Source organism: Hippocampus zosterae, chromosome 2 (assembly GCF_025434085.1).
Source record: "Hippocampus zosterae strain Florida chromosome 2, ASM2543408v3, whole genome shotgun sequence".
NCBI classification, from domain to species: domain Eukaryota; kingdom Metazoa; phylum Chordata; class Actinopteri; order Syngnathiformes; family Syngnathidae; genus Hippocampus; species Hippocampus zosterae.
In genome coordinates this window covers 15914365-15934909 of record NC_067452.1, presented here as the reverse complement: position 1 = coordinate 15934909, position 20545 = coordinate 15914365, and the positions used below count along the sequence as shown (strand labels likewise).

Genomic DNA, 20545 nt, shown 5'->3' with positions numbered 1-20545 from the left:
GTTGTATCGGTCTGTCGTGGTGAAGAAGCAGCTGAGCCAAAGGGCGAAGCTCTCAATTTACCGGTCGATCTACGTTCCAACCCTCATCTATGGTCACGAGCTATGGGTCGTGACCGAAAGAACGAGACCCCGGTTACAAGCGGCCGAAATGAGTTTTCTCCGCAGGGTTTTCTCCCTTAGAGATAAGGTGAGAAGCTCGGTCATCCGGGAGGGGCTCAGAGTCGAGCCGCTTCTCCTCCATGCCATTTCTAATGACATCCCCCTGGCAAATGACTCTGGAGACCACATGTGTCTGGTTTTATTGGACTTAACGGCAGCATTTGATACAGTGGATCACAGTATTCTGCTGACTCGTTTTCAGCACTTGGTGGGCATTGGCGGCAGTGCTCTTGAGTGGTTTAGGTCCTATCTAGCTGACAGGTCCTTGTGTCAGCCTTGGCTGCTCTGAGTCTCGCACTGCTCCCCTGTCATGTGGTGTTCCACAGGGCTCAGTTCTGGGGCCTTTGCTTTTCTCGCTGTATCTGCTCCCATTGGGTTCCATCTTAAGGAAACATGGTATTCCCTTCCACTGTTATGCAGATGACTGCCAGATCTATGTCCCACTGAGCAAGAAAGACGCCTTCTCATTAAGGCCACTCCTATCCTGTCTGGAAGAAATCAAAACCTGGATGGCACAAAATTTCTTGAAATTTAACGAAAAGAAGACAAAGGTGATATTGTTTGGTCCCAGTGGCCCTTGTACATTCTATCCTGTAGACTTGGGCCCCCTGTCTCCTTATCTGAAATCAACGGTCTCAAACTTGGGCCTTAAACTGGACAGTGATTTCAAACTCGATCGGTAAATTGGTGCTGTTGTTAAATCAAGCTTCTTTCACCTTAGACAGCTGGCCAAAATAAAACCTCTCCTCTCACATGAACACTTTGAGACAGTAATTCATGTCTTTGTCACATCCCGGCTGGATTACTGCAATGCCTTGTACTTTGGAGTCAGCCAGTCCTCCATTAAGCGCCTTCAGCTGGTCCAGAATGCCGCTGCTCGCCTCTTGACTGGTACTCGTAAGAGGGAGCATATAACGCCTACTCTGGCATCCCTTCACTGGCTCCCCATTCATTTTAGAGTTATTTTCAAGATCCTCCTCTTTGTTTTCAAATCTCTGAATAATCTCGCGCCACCTTACCTCTCTGAGCTCATCCGCCCCTACACACCTGCCCGGCGCCTCAGGTCTGTGGACCAGTCTTTGTTAGCGGTACCAAGAGCTAAACTGAGGCTCAGAGGGGATCGAGCCTTTTCTGTTGCTGGTCCCTCTCTCTGGAATGACCTCCCACTGAACATTCGGCAAGCCTCCTTGCTGCCCATCTTTAAAGCCCTCCTCAAAACTCACTTGTATTCTTGGGCGTTCGACTCAGCATTATTTGTCCTTGACTTTACTGCTTGGTGCTTTCCACCGCCTTTATTACCGATTCGTCTTTCTGTTTATTGTGTATGTTAAATCGCTCCAAGTACAGCACTTTGTATGCAGCGATGGCTGTTCGAAAGTGCTCCATAAATACTGTTGACTTGACTTGACTTGACTCTACATCCAGAGGAGCCAGATGAGGTGGCTTGGGCATCTGATTCGGATGCCTCCTGAGCACCTCCCCGGTGAGGTGTTCCGGTCATGCCCCACCGGGAGGAGACCCCTAGGAAGACCCAGGACACGCTGAAGAGACTATGTCACCCAGCTTGCCTGGGAACGACTCGGTATCCCCCGGGGAGAGCTGGATGAAGTAGCTAGGGAGAGGGAAGTCTGGGCTTCCCTGCTAAAGCTGTTGCCCCCGCGACCCGGCCCCGGATAAGCGGTGGATGATGGATGGATGGATGAAAAAAAATCTGTGGAGAATATATGTTTCACTTCAGCTGGCAAAGATGATCGGAGATATGAGAAGTTAGATGCAGCAATGTCAGTTAGTGCACCAAATAAAGCAGCTAGCTGTGGCAAGGTCCGTTGATTAGCATCGCCAGGTGACTTTGACCAGTTGTGATTCATCCCTTAACAAAGAGGCCATGAAGTGGATTAGGGGTCATAAGGCTGAAAGTAAAACGATCTCAGCCTTAATGATTATATCTGAATTGCTTGGTATATCATGCCGCCTGGGTGGCACGGTTGTCGAGTGGCTCGCGAGCAAATCCACTTCAGCAAAGCAAAAACAAACTCTCTTGCAATTTCTGCTGGAAGACCCAAGATAAATTTAGCTCCTACCCCGCTAAACATGTAAAAATCTTAGAGCAGTTGAGAGGTATCCCTCAACATACTTTCAAGATATCAATTACCACTTTCTTATCATGGGATTTGGCACCGTCTGGTGGCACGTTAGGGAATTAGAAAGAGCACAAAAATAGTACTGGAGCTACTCAGGACTTGGTGAATTCACATTCACTGTATTGGATAACTCAGATTTAAGACAATACAAGTTGTTGACCTTAGTATGTGCATTATTTTGTCCATTTATTGTCCCGCCATTAGGATTAAATGACGCATTGGTGATAGCAAGTAATCTGTTTGTGTTATTTGGCAAGGCAACAAAGTGTACATTTGTTGTGATGAGTCCAGACACAAACTGTAATCCTCATTCTCAACCCAAATAACCATCAAGTGCAGAATTCCTTCTGATTGCGAGATGGATGAGTCTTGGGGGATGATCCAAATATAATTAATCAATTATTCATTGATGGTTTGAGGTTTTTTTGGGGGGGGGGGGGGGAATTGTTCTTGTCAGTATTGGACCATTTGTGATAATGCGATCAGAAGCAAAAAAAAAAAAAGTTTATTTTCTATCCTTAGATAGACATCGACATTTGGCAGAGTAATCCACCACAACATGGAAAATAATTAGGAGCATGGGGACCTTGGTAATGAGTCAGAGAGCGGTCTAAAACCATAACAAGATGGGTGGCATGGAAATAGGTTTTCCAGGACATGGATCTGCATCGTGGCCGTCTTTCGACCTTCATTTGCCACCCAAAGACTGCCATTCGTGATAGTTGCAATGTTCATGTATTTTCTTTTAAAGTTCTTTGTAAAGCTCTTTTGTCCAGACCATAAAGTGGCTTGGGTACCACCTAAGGCAAGCCCAGCTGATAGGACAAGTCCCACTGTCATGTTAAAGCAATCAAATTTGTTTATTTGCTGTGATTTATTCTTGGTGAGCGGACCACAGGAACTACAAACGTGGGCGTGGTTTACGAGCCACTTAAAAGAGGTTCTTTTGTGTATTTCAGAGATCAGAAATGTTTGTGTTTTATAAAAAGACGCATTTTCCGTGATTTATCAGTGGACTATTAGGGACCATATTGCGACAGATCGTATTGGCAATTCATTCGTTCTGCTTAAAATGACGTGTGTGCTAAAAAATAGAAGTAACCAACTAGGGATGATTGAATTTGTGTAATGAACATCTCTTCAATGATTTGCTCTATTTTGATATTTTTGTGTGGTTTGATCTTTTTGGTCACACATCTATCATATAACGTGAGATGATCTGACAGGTGTTTCGGACAGGTGTGATACCGCATGCATATCTGAGGTTGTTCACCGTGGTCCAAGGGATGCTCAAGGAGTTGTGTGAATGCTCAGATGCATAGAAAATTCCAGAGAACATTGCCTGGGAGTATTGAGGAAAGTAAAGTTGCAGTATGTGGTTGTTTCAAACACACACTGTATCATTCTCTTTCTTTTATGTTTAATTGGACAGCAAACTTTGAACAGCTCAAAGCTTTTCTGAAGAATTGTTATCTGTCAAACGGCTGCTTGCCGTGCAGTGGTTTGAGTTCACTGCCGTCACAAAGTGGCCATATCTCACATTTTTGCTCATATGTCGAAGCAAAAGAAGAAATCATTTGTAAGTTAAAGCAAAAAATAAAATAAAAGAATTGCCAAATGATGGCTTGTATCTCAAAAGACTGATGAGTCAGGCCACTTGTGTCTCAAGGTGCAACTGTACCATATCAGAATATTCATATTCTATTTGATTGCTTTGCACCTCCTAAAAGCTCATTCAAGCTCAATGTCTGGTCAGCATGTCTCAAAAGAAACACACACACACACACACACATACTCACATCCAACTAGGAATCAGCAAAGAGACTCCTGAGTGAGGTCTGCACTGTAAAGTCCAGCTGCTGATGTTGTTCCTGATTGCCATGCTAATTATTAGGGCCCAGCTTGTCCTGTCACGGAGCTCAACGGTTGAGGGCGAAGCGCTGGGCTTAGCAAAGCGGCATGCTGTCTGTCTCATCCATTAGGCCACATTTGTCACTTGAGGGCCGTTGAGTCAGTGGCGTGCTGTAAAATGGCCTCTTTGACATGGCCACCAGCACAAAGGCCGCTCTCCTGTGTGCATCACGTCCTTTTCTCGTGCAGATGGTCAAGACAGCTGGGACAATTTAGTGATGAGGCTTTTAAAACTTCAAACTGCCTCCAGGCATGATAAAAAAACAGCTTGACTCGCCACTCGAATATGCAATGCTCTCTTCCGAGCTTGAGGACTTTATCCTGAAACAAAATCTTGATGGTGACGTCGATAGAATTTATTCGAAAGTATTTGATACAGACTATTTCACTGGTTCAAAAAAACAAAAACAAACAACAGAGCTGTCCGCTGTCTCAAACGTTTGATTTGGAACCAACCTCTGTTGTCATCCCTGTCCCACTTGCCTGCTGGAGTGACAACAAGGACTGTGTGTTGTGTTTGAGATCACTATCATCACATTAGTGGTGTCACACAGCTTTGACACAACACAATGAAATGTAAAGATGGCAAGAAGCCGCATGCTATTTTGACCTCTGCGGATCCATATCTTTTTTTTTTAAGTAGACGATACATCTACTTAAAATTGAATACATTGAACGAAATCTTTTTGCAGATTACTTTTGATGGTTTCTGTAAGCACATGATAGCGTTGGGGCGGCCCGGTGGTCGACTGGTTAGCACGCCTGTCTCACCGTTCAAAGGTGCAGGGTTCCATTCCAGCTTCGGCCTTCCTGTGTGAAGTTTGCATGTTCTCCCCGTGCCTGCGTGGGTTTTCTCCGGCCCCTCTCGTTTCCTCCCACATTCCCAAAACATGCATGACAGTTTAACTGAACAGTCTAAATTGTCCCGAGGAGTGAGTGTGAGCACGAATGGTTGTTTGTCTCCATGTGCCCTGCGATTGGTTGGCAACCAGTTCATCGCGTCCCCCGCCCTACTGCCCGACGATGACTGGGATAGGCTCCAGGACGCCCTTTGTGACGATCAGCGGATTAGAAAATGGATGGTTGGATGATAGTGTTGATATTAAATCAGGTGAGTCCCTCCCGCAGGTTCAGGTACCAAATGCACAAAAGCCCCGCCACTGGAACTTGATGATTTGAAAGCCTGAATATCATGGTGTCTTCCTGTCGACGAGTGAGCTTGCGGCGATCACCCTGCAGTCAGTCAGAGCAGACACCAAATGTGTAACGGTGCGGGCCTGATTAGCGGCCATCCTAGCAGCTTTTTCATGAACACAGGGAGCTCTTTCTCTGGAAATGAGTGTTGCCTTGAAAACGGTGCAAGCCGTATCCAGGTCTATTTAAATGAGCTAACATGGGGAAGGTAAGCAGAGCCACATGAGCATTGTTTTCACAGTTCAAAGTGAGGAGAGAGTACTTTGCACTTCAAAGCCACTCATCTGGGAGGCAGCGCGCTGGGGGTGCGGGTGGAGGGGTTCGTCGGAGGGTGGCGGGGATATTTGGGAAGGAGGAGGGGGCGGATGAGAGGGGACAGGAAATAAGAGTCGGGGTAATTAACAACTTCTGCCCCGTAATAAAGCCGAGACGGAGCATACTGTACCTCTGCCTCATGTCATCCTTCCTCGTCCACACTGTGTGCTCTTTCATCTTTCTGAATTAGGCCCCTCACTTTTACTCAAGTTGAAAAAGAAAATCCAGAATTACAAGCTTGCATCATATCACAACACAACACAACACATTTTGCCATCGCAAGAATATTTATCTTGTGGAAAAATGTGCTTGCCATGATTCAAACTGCCGATACACCGAGACAAATATGTAAATTGTGGTGCATGCATTCATAAAAATCGGTGTGATTCAGATTTGCATACTGTGTAACATATTGTAGATAAAGAAGAAAGTTTGTTACTTTAGATTCCTTCTTATCAAGTCCAAAGAGCTCATGAGATGAAACACTCAAGGACATCAATTGTTCGGCTCTCTGCACCAAAACATTCCGAAAGTAAAAAAAATCCAAACATCTCGTCATGTAATTCAGGTGAAACGAGACATACAGCAAAGCAGAAAGGATTTTTTTTTCAGAACTACTTTGAGGCATCCTAGCACAATGTTAATCTCGATTATTCTAATGCCGTATGTGCTAAATGAGATCTACAAAATCACCAAAATGTGTTATCCTCTCTTTTAATGTTATTGTAATACGACTTTAGCCGCCTTCTCCTTGAGGTGTGTTTATTTAGGGATTGCAGTCGGCGGAACAAGGAGCAGCAGATAAGTGGCGAGCTCCGGATTTACATGAGAAGCGGGTTCCCAGCCTGGGTTGAAACTCTTCACATTGTAATGGTGAGCAGATTTACAGAATGAGATTAAGCCTCAATCTGCATTTAATGGAGCACATCTGAAGCGGCCTCCACTTGAACTCTCCAATGTGAGAATGTCACACAGGGCGGCCTATTTGATGTGTCACCTACTGGTGAGTACGCTCTTTGATTGAGTTATATCAATTAGCTGGTGAGGGGAAGTGTGTGTGTGTGTGTGTGTGTGTGTGTGTGTGTAAGTACACATTCCTCCATCCCGTGTTAAAGTTTAGAATTCAACATGCAGATATGGGCAATAAACATGGTGTGTGTTTCATTTCATGCCCAGAAAGCAAACGGTCTTGATGTGCCGATGCTCCCCTGTCTGTCATGTCAGGAAAAAAAGTGGCTGTGTTCATTTACAAAGCAAAAAGATGGAGTCAGTTGTGGATCATGTTGACATTTAATTTGCGGGCTGCAAACCTAACCTCACACTTTGCTATTTCAAAAAGTGCGTCAGACGCTGTTGTGTTCCGAATAAATCTCTGATTATTCAAAATCCCATGGTGAGTTCTCCGGATAAAAATAATTTTTGACTGAGCTGCCATTATGTATGTTAGATGTTTCTATTTAACAGACTAAGCAGATTTTTGGTCCTCAGTGTAGAGTTGCTAAAAGTTACTTCACTCTCATATGCTATGTGAGCTTGGTCCAACAAGCACTGTTTGGAGAGTCAAAAGTCACAGAAGTAACACAGTTCCGGTGACTACTACTCGTTTTGGTTATAACAGAGGAAAGTAAGGCATTACCAATAAAAATAAACAAGATGCATTTTCATTGACCTTTAAAAAGTGTCCCACTGGAAATTTAAAATCGTCCATTCGCTCAGTCAGCATTTATTACTCACTCCTCTCGCTGTTACTTATTTGTTTCTTAGTAGATCGAGTTTTAGACGTCAGTTATAACAGACGTGTTGATATGCTGTGATATTTGTAATTGTTTTGTTTGTTTTTAGATGATATGAGGCCACAGATTGAGATTATTACTAAAAAGGTTTCAAAGATAACCAGGACAATGCTTATCACAAGAAATGTATGTGTGTGTGTTGGGGGGGGGGGGGTGTTCTCTTCCTAGCCACTGACATTTAATTCTACTCTAAAATAAAAGATGTTTATTTAGATCAGAGTTCATCACCCCTTTTGTACATCTTGGGTGTGCAAAGGGCTACCAGTTCGATCAACTCTTTGGAATTTAATATTAACTAATTAAACTTCATATTACAGTATGTGCCAGGCCTGAAGCTGCGCTGAACGATGCCGCAGGAATTCACCAAAAGCATAGAAAAACAATCGTCATCAAGAAAGCAAACATTTTTATTGACTGATAAGCAAGCAGACCTTCCTTTCAGATCGCCGACGATGTGAAGAACATCTGACATGCCGATCCGCAATCGCTGTTGTTCTTGTTGGCTGTGTTCACGCGCGAACACACGAAAACTGAGACAACCGCGTCATTGTTTCAGGAAAGATGTGTGTGTGTTGTGTCCGTGTCGAACTGCGAACTGCACTTTGAGTCCGCGCGCACGCACACAAACTGAAAGATGAAAAATGAAATATGTTGAATTGAGTTGAAACCGCTTTTTTTAACTTTTCATGGACTGTACACGAAAATACATTTGCTACATACAGCTCCGTTGTTGTACAGCCCATTTGCATTTAATATTTAAGAACTGCTTCTTGTGAACATTATTTCGAGTGCAATTATTATGAAATTTTTGAAAAATTCGTATTTCCTATTGACTGATTGAAGTACCCTAGTACAGTGTACGTCGTAAACTTCGTTTGAAAGAGTGCAGACTGTCTTCAGATCACAAATGCACAACCACTTTTGAGGATGTTACATTTTGGAAGCTTCTTGTCCAACACTGCAAATAACTGATTATCAATAAAGTGACGTATATACTGTAGGTGGAAAAGGCTTACAATGATGGGAAAAAGCACAGTCTACTCCCCCCTCAGTATATTTGTGCTCCCATCAATAGAGGGGAGGAGTCCGTTGCCGGGGTCATCTTTTGGTTGAAATTACGAGTGGCCCACCCCTTCATCTGACGACGGGCACCCTCCTCCTCTGCTCACCCGCATCATCCCGGAGACCCCGTTGAGCCGATCTTTTGGCTGTATAAAGACGAGCAGCAGCTCAGACTGCTCGGGAGTTGATTCCGAGTCCGCATCTTCCCACCTTCTGGACCACCGCGACCAACCTTTCGAGACACCGACGCCCGCGTGGACTTTGTTTTTAATGCGGCGGGATCGTCGCCTGGACTGACCTCGCAGGAGGCGAGCGAGAGCGTCACTTTGCTCTACTTTCCACTCACGCGCGGACGTTTGCGTTGCACTTGCCTGGAGAAGAAAGCGACGCGAGGACACATGGCTGCGCTCACCATACAAAGGACTGACAACTTTTTGCACACCTTTTTACAGGTTTGTTTTGCTCCGCAAATGTACAGCGTGGTCGCAAAGTGGCTGTGCCCTTTCTACTTTGATTGTCAGACCTGATTCCATATCGAAGGGAGGATATGCGCGCAGTACGCGCGCTTAATTTTTTATTTAGTTATTTTTTAGCAGAGACGCGTTTGACTCATTTGACCTCCTATTTTGCATATCGATGCAAGTCTGTTCGCGCAAACATACGTGCGCAGTCGTATTTCGATGAACTTCTATCTGACTAACTCCACGATGAATTGACACCGCTGCGAATCACTAGATTGCGTTGAATTTAACGTTAACGCGACTGCACTAACTTGGGCTGCTTGTGTTGAAGTGACCAAATATTTGGTGATTTGTGGTGAGTGTGCCTTTCGCATTTTAAAATAAAAATGAAAAAACTAAACAGAAGAAAGATTGTTGAAAGGGAAAAATAATGTCTTGTCTTTCAAGTGACTTGCGCAAAGGAATGATTCATTTTGCTCACGAGGCGAAATGAATACATTCTGCACCACTTTGAAACGTCTCTCCTTTCCGGGAGCACACAAGTGTTTTATACAGTATGTTACTTATTTATGAAATTACTCTTTGATCATTTAATTTTTGTGGACCATTGTATTGCAGCTTCATCAAAGCGCGCATCTATTAATGACAACGCGATGCATTTTGTGTTGATAGCTACTGAGTGTACATTCTGTACGTGTGTGTTTTGACCGCCCCAAACAGGACCGCACGCCCAGCTCCTCTCCAGAGGGCCCCCCCAACGCCCTGTCCTTCCTGGCCACCACCTGCAGCCAAGCCTGGCAGGCGGGCAGCTGTGGCAGCTCCGAGGGCGCCCAGTTCCCCTACGAGGGCAGCGTCAGTTCCGCTGCCGGAATGTTCCAGCTGTGGAGCAACGACGTGACGCCCGGGACAGCCCTCAGCACGCACCAAATGACCTTCACCGTGCCCAAGGTGCAGTTTCCTGCCCATGTGCAGTCCGGCCTGGGCCACCACCACCACCATCACCACCACCATCATCATCATCGTCCTCACCACGAGCTTCCTCTCACTCCTCCGGCCGAGCCCGCCTCGTCGTACTCGTTCGAACTCTCCCCCGTCAAAGTGTTGTCCTCGCAGCCGCAGGCCAACGGCTCCTACTACCCGCAACACGGCGGCGTGGGACAAAACTTCCCCGGCTTTCTCCAGAGCTCCTCAGCCAGGCATCAGCTGCCGGGAGGCCACGGTGAGGAAGGGCAACAGTGGTGGAGCCTTCCCCAAAGCAACGGCACAGCCTCCAACCATCCCTTTGCCCTGGGCAGACAGCTCGTGTTGGGCCACCAGCCGCAGATCGCCGCTCTCCTCCAGGGGACCTCCAAGGGTCTGCTCAGCTCCACGCGCCGCTGCCGGCGGTGCAAGTGCCCCAACTGCCAAGCCGGCGGTGGCGGTGGCGGCGGCGGCTTGGAGTTTGGAAAGAAGAGACTGCACATCTGCCACATTCCCGAGTGCGGCAAAGTGTACAAGAAGACGTCGCACCTCAAGGCGCACCTGCGCTGGCATGCCGGCGAGCGACCCTTCATCTGTAACTGGCTCTTCTGCGGCAAAAGCTTCACGCGCTCCGACGAGTTGCAGAGGCACCTGCGCACCCACACCGGCGAGAAACGTTTCGGCTGCCAGCAGTGCGGCAAGAGGTTCATGAGGAGTGACCACCTCTCCAAACACGTCAAGACCCACCAGAGCAGGAAGGGCAGGCCCGGGCAGCCGGCGCAGGGCTCGGACCCTCTGCTCGCCAACATCAAGAGAGAGTAGCGTCTGCCGTCCAGCTTTCCCGAATTCCAAATGCAAACTGTGGGATTCTCACTTGATGCAGTAGCTTTGCACACACTGGAGGAAAAAAAAAGGCTGTGTTGACTTTACCCCCATTTTATTTTAGCAAGTGGCTGCATGAAATAAAATCATCTGGATACCGATGCATTTTTTTCAATAGATGTTTAGTCTTACTTGGATCCGGATGAGTTTATCGCAAACAACCAAATGACAAATTCCAATAAAATGGAGTCAATTCAACCAAAACTATTTTCAGCGCACTGAGGCAAGCGGCATGCTCCCTGTCAGCAGGCGAGCAAAATATGAGAAAAATGATGATACGTTGGTTCAAAAATTGATTGTTTTTGAAAAGAGAAAAAAAAAACAAATGTCTTTGTTCTATATTCAAATGAGCACAATGGCCATTCCCTTAATTATGCAATACCGGGTAAGTCATACAAAAAATGAGTTCATAAGAATTCCAAGATGTTGATTAGTTATTCGAGGTTTTAATTCTTGCCCCTGATTTGTTTGCCTCACTTTCAAATTCTAAACCTTTACTTTTCCGATTCAGAAGTTGTATCGGCAGCATTCCAAATTCCCTGTAAATGATGTATAAATGCTAACTGTTATAGGGTCAATGGCTGCATGTGGATTTTAATAAACAATCTCGGTGTTGAAGCAATGCACGCTTCCTTCATGTGATTTTTTTCAAACCTTGACAAGTAATTGCAAATTATGAAAATGCGTTTAACTTTTTTCCCTTTGTTTTTTTTCCATTCAATAAATGTGTAAATTTCCTGTCGGGCTAACATTTGATGTACATGTAAATGACGATTTGATCCCCTGCCGCATGACAAAGCCGCCCCATTGTGCTGCCGGCGTGAAGGCAGACCAAGATGGTGGGCTGTTCAAAGACCCTCACACCTCCGAGTAAATACTCATCCCATTGATGGGCTGCATGCCGCGCCTTCTGCAATCAAGTTCACAGTCATGTGGCCTTTTAATGGCTGTTTTTTTTTGCTCTCCATGGAGAAGATTGGGTCAACAGATGCCACGGAGGGCACTGGCCAGGAATTCCCTGTGAATGGGACTCCTGTTGCTGAGACCCCCTCGCCAGTGACAGAAACTCCCTTTGATTTTGAACCCTTGTGAAAGTTAATATCCCCCACTACGCACTCCCCCCGCAAGCCGCAGCCGTCGATCACAGGCAGGTTACGATAGGCTCTGCTTTACGGCCCAGAATGGGCCTTTATTCGGAGAGCGGCCAACCAGATGTCTGCTCATCCAGTAGTTCCTTCTCTTTGTTGTTACGTCCGTTTGAAGCATCTTCAAGGGGGACGACAATAGCCTTGCCTTCATTCTTAGAAAGGGGGTCTACAACGTGGCACACATCCATGTATAGTGGTTCATCCTCAAGACTAAAAATGCTCTCAAAGCAGGTGTTGCAATACAGTAAGCTTGTAGTAAATCAGATGATGGAAGAAAAGCCCGCGCATAAAAAATTACATTGACTATGCAGCCATGAGAAAAATTACGAGACCACCCTTGTTCTTCGGCTGTTTTAAATGCCGAATACGAGTAATCTGGAAAAAAAATGCTGTGTCGAATATACTCAATTTGATTTTGACGAATGGTTGCACGAGACAAAATCATCTGTATACAGATACTTTTTTTTTAATGGAGATGTATCATCTGTGCCCTGCAATTGGCTAGCAACCAGTTCAGGGTGTCTCCCGCCGACTGGCCAAAGTCGGCCAGGATAGTCTCCAGCACATCCGTGACCTTTGTGAGGATAAGTGGGTGAGAAAATGGATACAGTCTACTCAAAAAAATGTCTCAATTTAGTTTTCCTTTGGAGCAACAAAAATGTGTTTCAGGAGCATGTAACATGCCGGTTTCAGTATGCAGTGACGTCCGAGCACACGAGGAAAACTGAGCTTCCCCACCTTGTGCTGTTTCCTGTTCAGAAGCCAAGTCTGGAAAAAGGCCAACTTCACCCAGGACTGGTCACTGCTCTGTCGCCGGGTGCATGTAGAAAAAGATAATCATTCCCACTCAAGTGAAACCACGCGAATGTACACAGGTCAGGACACTGAACCGCAAAGTCAGTGAGCACATTTATATTCAGCTCACATTTGTAAGAAAGCCCTTCGCGCTCTGGGGGCCCAAAACATAAACACGAACCCTGGCCTGTACGTCAACGTCACAGAAAAAACGTTTTTGTCCACTGTACTAATTCTTATTTCGTCAATTGGTTGCATGAATTGAAATTATCTGGATCGAAATAGATTATTTTTAAAGTACATTTTACATCTTCTGAAAAAGTTTATCTGGTGCCACATTACTTTATTTTGTGCAACCACCTGACAAAATAAAATATGCTCCAACATGCCCACGACTCTTGTGCGGATAGCGGCTCTGATATTGGATGGATGGGTGAATGGATGAATGATTATCTGTTGTTTAAACTTACTGTCAACCAGTGATGGATGATAGATAGATAGATAGATAGATAGATAGATAGATAGATAGATAGATAGATAGATAGATAGATAGATAGATAGATAGATAGATAGATAGATAGATAGATAGATAGATAGATAGATAGATAGATAGATAGATAGATAGATAGATAGATAGATAGATAGATAGATAGATAGATAGATAGATAGATAGATAGATAGATAGATAGATAGATAGATAGATCTGCTATTAAAGAGGAGGTGCTCTGTCGTCCTCGAGTGGTCACAAAGAAGAATGCATCTTGATGAAGCGACATCTTCATGAACTGCTTGTTTCTTCCGTTCATCTCTAGGGGGCTCTGTTGGCCTTTTTGTTGTTGCATTGAGCAGCTGCAGCCGGCTCAACTCCAAGCCTCAGCAAATGTGGACTGAATGGGTTGTTCCTGGCCGAGTTGGCAAAAGTAGAGGAGCAATAATTCAAATGTTCCCAAGAAAAGTAAAAAATACAGACGAAAATGTATTTAGAACAAGAAGGCTACATTAGTTAATGCTAAGTTTAAAAAATGCAAGTTCAATTTTTTTCTTTCTTTGTGAGAGAACAGAGAAAGTATTCAGCAATAGAAGCTGGAGGTACTTAGCTTGCAACAGTATTCAATATGACTCATTCTTGTATTCCACAAAAAAAGCGACTTTCGTCCATAGATGGGGAAAGTCTTCATTCTCCCAATCTGCTGTCGTTGTCATTGTGCTCTCTGATTCACGTTCTGCTGCTTTGCTCTTATCTATTTGTTTCTACTTTATAAGGCCACAACACCGCAGTCAGTCAATAAAGATCTCAATCACTGTTGACATCAATGATTTTCTGCATCAACTGTACAAACTCCGCGACCCTAGTGAGGATCAAGCTGCTCGGAAGATGAATGAATGAATAAATGAACTGTACAAACTGTCATAGTATTGTATTGTACTATTGATCACTTTAGCTCTGGTTGATACTTTGCACATTGTCTCACAGTTGTCACTGGGTACCAGCGCACTACGGTTCACTTACATTACGAAATGTCCTTCCATACCTATTTGTCATGTCCTTGTTTATGATGATACTAATGCAGCGTGTTATACCGGAGACAAATTCCTTGTGTGTTCTACATACTTGGCCAATAAAGATGATTCTGATTCTGATTGACGTCTCTGATTTATTTGCGCCATCATGTTGTTATTAGTGAATGTTTAAAGAACTAAATTGTTTTAACCAAATAAGGCTTAAAGATGCAGGGAGAGGTTGTGAGAATAAAAATCTCGAAATACAAATAAAGTTCCTGTAAAATCTACTTAAGATTCCGACTACTGGTCAGCCAATTGGTCGGTAAAAACAAGAGAACAAATTCACTGATTACAGGTTTTTAATTCTTGGACATCACAGTCATGTATCTGTCCTCTGAAATGAAAAGTCACTTCTCTGCGTTGGAAGGAAGTTTAAAACAATTATTTAAAAAACAACAACAATAAACAACAAAAACAACACCGTAAAATATAAAGATACAACCAGAGAATTTTATGGCGAACAAATGGACACACATCCTTGTTTCTGCAACAATGTCCGAAGCTTGGCGCCCTCCAGAGGTTTCTTTCGGTCCTGCAAAAGCACATTGAAAACCACGTGCAGATGCTCCGTGCTCGTCACAGTTCATAGTTGGCCTTCTGCTGCGGAATCTTGTCTATTTTTTCTTAGCCCCCCCCCCCCCCTTTTGTTTGTACTTAAAAATATCGGAAAAGCAAAATAGGCACGTGCCCCCGGCGAGAGCTGTAAGCATAAAGCATAGAGCAAAGTCCTTTTCTCACATACTCCTGAATTTAGTGTAACGTTCACAATAAAAGTGTTTCCCATAGAGCAAGCGCCAGATGTAAAACTGTACATGTGTCGTATTACTGGAGAGTACAGCGAGAGCCCATACACATCCTTTTACACTCTCATGCACGGACAAAAAAACAAAAAACAAAAAAACAAAAAGGCAATACATTCACAGATTTTTTTTTTGTCAAGTGCCTGCACAAAATAAAATCATCTGGATGACTTAAAAATGTATCTGGATCCAGATTACTTTATTTCATGTGATCATCTTGAAGAAATTAAATGGAGTAAATTCAACCCAAAACAAAACAAAAAACTAATTTCAGTGTTGGTGCATATGGACTGAAAGGGACAATCCAGTGACCTCCCCAATTAGGAATGAACGTGTGATCATCAAACCCCTTCTACAAACCCTCAAAAAAGTCAAAAGTAGTCATTGTCACAACGCTGATTGACCTTCCTTCGAGTGCCCGGCAACATCCTGCAGGCTGATTTGTGTTCAGGTGCACACAAAGCGGCTACAACTCATCCAAGCTTTGGATCTTTAAAAAGCGAAGCGTCATTTACAGGTGCTGCTTAAAATTCCTTCAAAGGTTCCTTCAAGATGTGTCAGTTCTGGAGAAACAGACATGAATGTGTTCTGTCATCTTCCTGCTGTCCCTCAGGCTCACGCAACAGAAAGCCTCTAAGAGTTCAAAGGTCATCTTCAGCCAGCTGGGCCAAGTTGCTTGGCCTTCGTCCAGCCGAGGGACCCGAAAATGGAGCCTGGCTTCCACAATCCGTCGCTTGACTACTGCGGCAGCCGTCGCCTGCTCTCTGCAGGCAGTAGGGAACACAACAGAAAGCTTTTCAGTTTTATTCAAGTTGCCATTCACTTTTCAGCACATGTGCTGCTCGTCAAAACGCTAATATTTATGTCAACATGTGAACAAAAGCAATGCAATGTTTGAAACCTCAGTCTGAAGTTCAGCCAAGGCCACATATGGGAAACAATTATCTACTTTTGATAGGCATCGCTAACTCACTTCCTGGTCTGGCTCAGCCTGCTTCCTGTTTGTTATGTACGAAGCCATTTTACTGCCTTGTTACGCCAGAGCCCCACGGGATGCGTCGCGCCTACCTGTTATTTGGAGAAAAATATTTCCCTATTTTGTGTGTGTAACATGATTAAAAATTTGTATTCAGGATATGGTCAGGCTGCTGCAAAAAAAAACTCACCAGCTGCTCCAGAATTCTATTGCTCGAGTACTGAAATATGTTGTTTGTGTGCCACTCACTTTTTCAGTCTCTTGACTTTTGCATTTCTGTCAATCACTATTACCAAAGTGTTTATGTGCATTGCTCTCTCAAGCCCATTTTCCCTTCTGTGTATCCACGCCTTAGCTCAGTTCAATCTTTCTTTCTGCCGAGGTGGCTCTGTTTATATAGGCTTTCATAATATGGAGAATGGCTCTGTGGTTTGAAAAGGGCTTTCAGAAATCCTGTGCAGTCACTTCCAGAAGTGCTGTATAAATAACCGTGAACCTGCAGTGCAAGAAATATGAATATCTACAATTAAAAATGCAGTGTTGAATTTACTCCATTTGATTTCATCAGGTGGTTACACAAAATATAATCATCTGGATCCAAATGTTTTTTTTTTTTTGCTCGATGTATAATCCAGCTAAAAACATTGACATACCTGGATCCAGATGTTTTTATTCCATGCAACCACTTGGCCAAGGCAAATGGAGTAAATTAAAACTTTTTTTTCATTTTCGTTTTGTTTATATGCATAAACACACCCATCCCACTGTTAAGACATTATACTGATTATCATCCCCGGAGAAGAAATTCAAGTCACACTCTGCTTTAGTTGTGTGTCACATGGAACCAAACTACACGTATGCGAGCATGCAAGGAGAGATGTCGGCGTGAAAGGGGCAACGTGCAAACAGTGCTGCACCACTTTAGACTGGGAGGTAGGGAAGGTGCCTTTCTCAGGAGGCGGGCAACCATCTCTCGAACAACTAGCTGCCATTTTGATATGCTGTCCCATGTAGGATACTCAGTGGTTACATTGTGTGTCCTCCCTAGACCAGCTTAGCCTTTAGCACAGATAAATGTTTCAAGGCCATCTATGGTATGATCAATGATATCAATGGCAACGCTGAGGTTAAGAGTTTTGGAATTGGCCATGATGCATGATATTGGTTCAACCAAAATCACTATCTGCCTTTGTGCCTGTATTCGTTCCACTAATTGAACGGGTTTAACTGGCTTTGAGGCAAAGTGCCATTCATCTCTTACTGAAGCTCTTCAATATTTGTCGGTAAAAAAAAACGAGGAGCAAACCTGTGTCGTTTGTGTGGATGGTGTGTAGAGCCCATTTGAAACGGCGGGACAGCTGGGCGAATCAGACAAGCTCAGCTGAACGTGCGATGGGGAAATGGAGTCAGCAGGGCACGGCCGCACCAGGACAGGCTGCAAATGCAAAATCTTGTGTTCAAATGGCCCATTAGTAGAGGCGAACCATGTGAGTGCAGGCTCAACACCGCTGGGGCGACCTACATCTTGCAGTAAGCAGGTCTCACTGGGTCCTCGAGCCAGACCCTGACTGGGCAGATGAAGGGCAGGCAGGGACATGTTATGAGAATGAAGGGAGGGCAGCCTGTGGCGGTCAATGGACGCTGAGGAGTGGGGTCTCAGGGCACTGGCAGTGGACATGGGGGGTCTCATGCAGCGACCCAAACTATTGGACTTGCTTTCTCGCCGCTGGTATTCAATAGGTGACTGTAAGGCTGAAACAAACAGTAACAATTAATTAAACATTCTGTTCTACATGTTTTATGACACATGTAGGCTACTGCACATGCTGACGTTCAACCCTCACTCCGATGCATTTCATGAATGTGTGTGATATATTATGTCTTTTTTCGAATAAGCCATAAATGAGAATGAAAATGCACCGATGGAGCCCGGAAAGTACCGTGCCTCTTGGACTGCTGGCTCATGGGCGCGTGGAAGAAGCGCACTCAATTCAGGTACAGCGAAAACTGTTTCTATGTTTAGATTCAACTCAAGAGAAGACAGTGCCTCATGTGTCATGAAGCTCACTGCCTGTCACTGGTCACCAGCCAATCGCAAGGCACACAGAGACAGCAGCATTCACACCTGTAACGTTTTGGAATTGTCTTTGATGCAGGATATTGGAATATGGGAGGAAGTCAACACATTTTCTCTTGTTTTTGATAAAATCATCAAAAAACGTAATCTGGCTTACTTGAATCAGAAATTGGATAAAGAAGGCAATAAAAGTTCAAGATTGTGCTGAGACATTCCATTTGATTGATGCCTTTTTGACAGGATTTCCCTCCTCTTGTGATGCATTGATGCTCACGGTAAGTCGATTACACCAGAGCTGAACCATAAGTACTGGCGGCAGGCAATTGTGGCTGACCGTTAAGGAAGTTGCGTTGCGTCTCCAAGATCTGAATCACGTCGTTGACCCAGGCTCTGCAGGTCTCCGGGGAGGAGGCTAGCAACTGGAAGCGCAGCACGCTCCCATCAGGATTACGTGATGTCAACACAAAACGTGCGTCATCACCTTCAACGGCGGGCTCCACCCCCAAGCAGCTCACCTGGAACACAGGCCATGTGAGAACTCCATCCTGTTGACTGGTATACAATCAACTTGTACTGGTTCTTGGTCCACCTCAGGCGTGATTTTAAAGTTTCGTTACTTGACCATAAAACATTACTCGGCTTCTGATTTCAGGGTACCTTTTGCTCCATCCCAAGCCTTCTGCTCACAACATGCTGTATTTTTGGGGGGTTACTCTGAGTTTTCAAAAGAAGTTCGCACATTCGAGAGCATCCTCTCTATTATGGGATTCCCTACCAGTGAGTGGTAGGGAATCATCTGTAGAAATGAACTCTCGATTTGAGACTTGTTTCTCCACTCTCACAAGTGGCCAAACCAAACCTAGTACAGAACTAGTCTCACACCCAGCCTCAGCTACTTACATATGAGCTTTGGCCTGTTTTACTGCCGCCTCCCTAACCAGCCTTCACAGAGAGGGGCCGAGGGCAGGGGTTGAGAATCTGCGGCTCTTTCGTGTTGCGGCTTTGCGTGGTTTGGACAAATAAATTATAAATGTCCACTGGCAGTGTATCTGACTTGTCTCACAAATGTGTACCAATGGGTTTACTTAGTTTGCTTTTGCCCAGATGGAACGTTTAGACCGGCAGATGGCATTGACTTTTGTGAACAGTGCCCCTTTGAAGCCCTTAGAGACGATTGTGTGATGAAGCGCCGTATGATCTGATTGAATCTACTCTATATATGAAGAGTTGTTTCTTACGCAAGCTCTCACCTTGATACTGCTTTTAAAGATGTACCCAGGGAGCGAAAAGCCCTTCTTCCTGTCGATCGGCTCACTGAAGATGACCAGCTGCTCAAACAGGAAGACCCTTCTTTCCTTGGCTCGGGACAGGAAGCCACTGTCCTGCTCAGTAACGGTGAAGGTGTCCTGCTGGAGCAGCTTCCCCTGAGCTGTGATCTTCCCCTTGTACGCGTAAGGAAGACAACAAAAAGAGGATGTGGGTGTGCTATAGTTAGCCAAGTTCGACTTGCCATCCCAATCCTTGGGACTTACCTCAAAGCCTTGGAGTCGGCCCACATTCATCATGTCGTTGCAACGTTTTGGCACAAAGCACATCACTTCAACTGCTTTCTAAATGAAATAGCCCCCACCCCCGCATCAAAAAAAGAAAAGGAAAATAAGTCAGCTGAAAGCAAAAATAAAACACTATCTCAAAACTATATCCGGCAAAACTCCCACCTCTAATTCCTCAGTGTCCATCCCAGCTTTGGTGTAATACTTCAGGAAGTCCTGCTCAAATCAACACAGTATGAACAGTTTAGCTTTGCGACTCCGAGATGCGCAGATCTGCTCCAGCTTTCATGTGTGCTCAACGAACCTTTCATTTGTTTTAGAATTGCAAGCTTTTACCAAAAGACTTCAAATCCTAACTAAAAGGTAGTTCACTAACTGGCGATGGGGTTGAGATGTGCACACCCACGAGGAGTCTATTAACTCATTCACTCTCAAAGACGTTTTGAAACGTCTTTTCAGACTTGGTCCAGAATTGGCTGGTACTGAATGAGTTAAGAAGCCTTAGGTACTGTACAAGAGCTGGAAAAGGAGACATCTCTGACATAATGGATACAGCTCTCGGATTAAAATGGAATTATATTCACCTTGAGCAGCAGCTGGTACTTCATGATTCTCTGCACGGGTTTGATGAGCAGGTCATTGAGCTGCAGCCTGTGACCCAGCTGATGACGTAACTCCTAGAAGCAAAAAATAAAAAAGGTGGACACAACAATAGTGACTCCCCTTGAACGTGACACGTAAACAAAGAAGCAAGT

At 44.6% G+C, this 20545-nt stretch overlaps 3 protein-coding genes across 6 annotated transcripts in view; 2 read left to right on the top strand and 1 right to left on the bottom strand.

Annotated features, from left to right (window-relative positions):
* LOC127596218 (uncharacterized) overlaps nucleotides 1-20545 on the top strand; it is a 138091-nt gene that overhangs the window by 57345 nt on the left and 60201 nt on the right. The window lies entirely within an intron of this gene.
* On the top strand, nucleotides 8604-11500 carry sp5l (Sp5 transcription factor-like). Its single transcript, XM_052058447.1, has 2 exons — nucleotides 8604-9027; nucleotides 9757-11500. Exons 1-2 carry the CDS (start codon nucleotides 8974-8976, stop codon nucleotides 10816-10818), a joined length of 1116 nt encoding a protein of 371 aa, XP_051914407.1. The 5' UTR covers nucleotides 8604-8973; the 3' UTR covers nucleotides 10819-11500.
* The window catches only part of arhgef25a (Rho guanine nucleotide exchange factor (GEF) 25a), a 51696-nt gene continuing 45816 nt past the window's right edge, over nucleotides 14666-20545 (bottom strand). For all 4 annotated transcript variants that reach the window (XM_052058428.1, XM_052058429.1, XM_052058430.1 and 1 more), the window contains 8 exons: nucleotides 20375-20467; nucleotides 19956-20006; nucleotides 19770-19847; nucleotides 19488-19679; nucleotides 18572-18752; nucleotides 17683-17912; nucleotides 17467-17595; nucleotides 14666-15948 (listed from right to left, as the gene is read on the bottom strand). In XM_052058428.1, the coding sequence (XP_051914388.1) occupies nucleotides 15826-15948; nucleotides 17467-17595; nucleotides 17683-17912; nucleotides 18572-18752; nucleotides 19488-19679; nucleotides 19770-19847; nucleotides 19956-20006; nucleotides 20375-20467 (1077 nt within the window). In that variant the 3' untranslated portion in view covers nucleotides 14666-15825. The remainder of the gene's footprint in view (nucleotides 15949-17466; nucleotides 17596-17682; nucleotides 17913-18571; nucleotides 18753-19487; nucleotides 19680-19769; nucleotides 19848-19955; nucleotides 20007-20374; nucleotides 20468-20545) is intronic.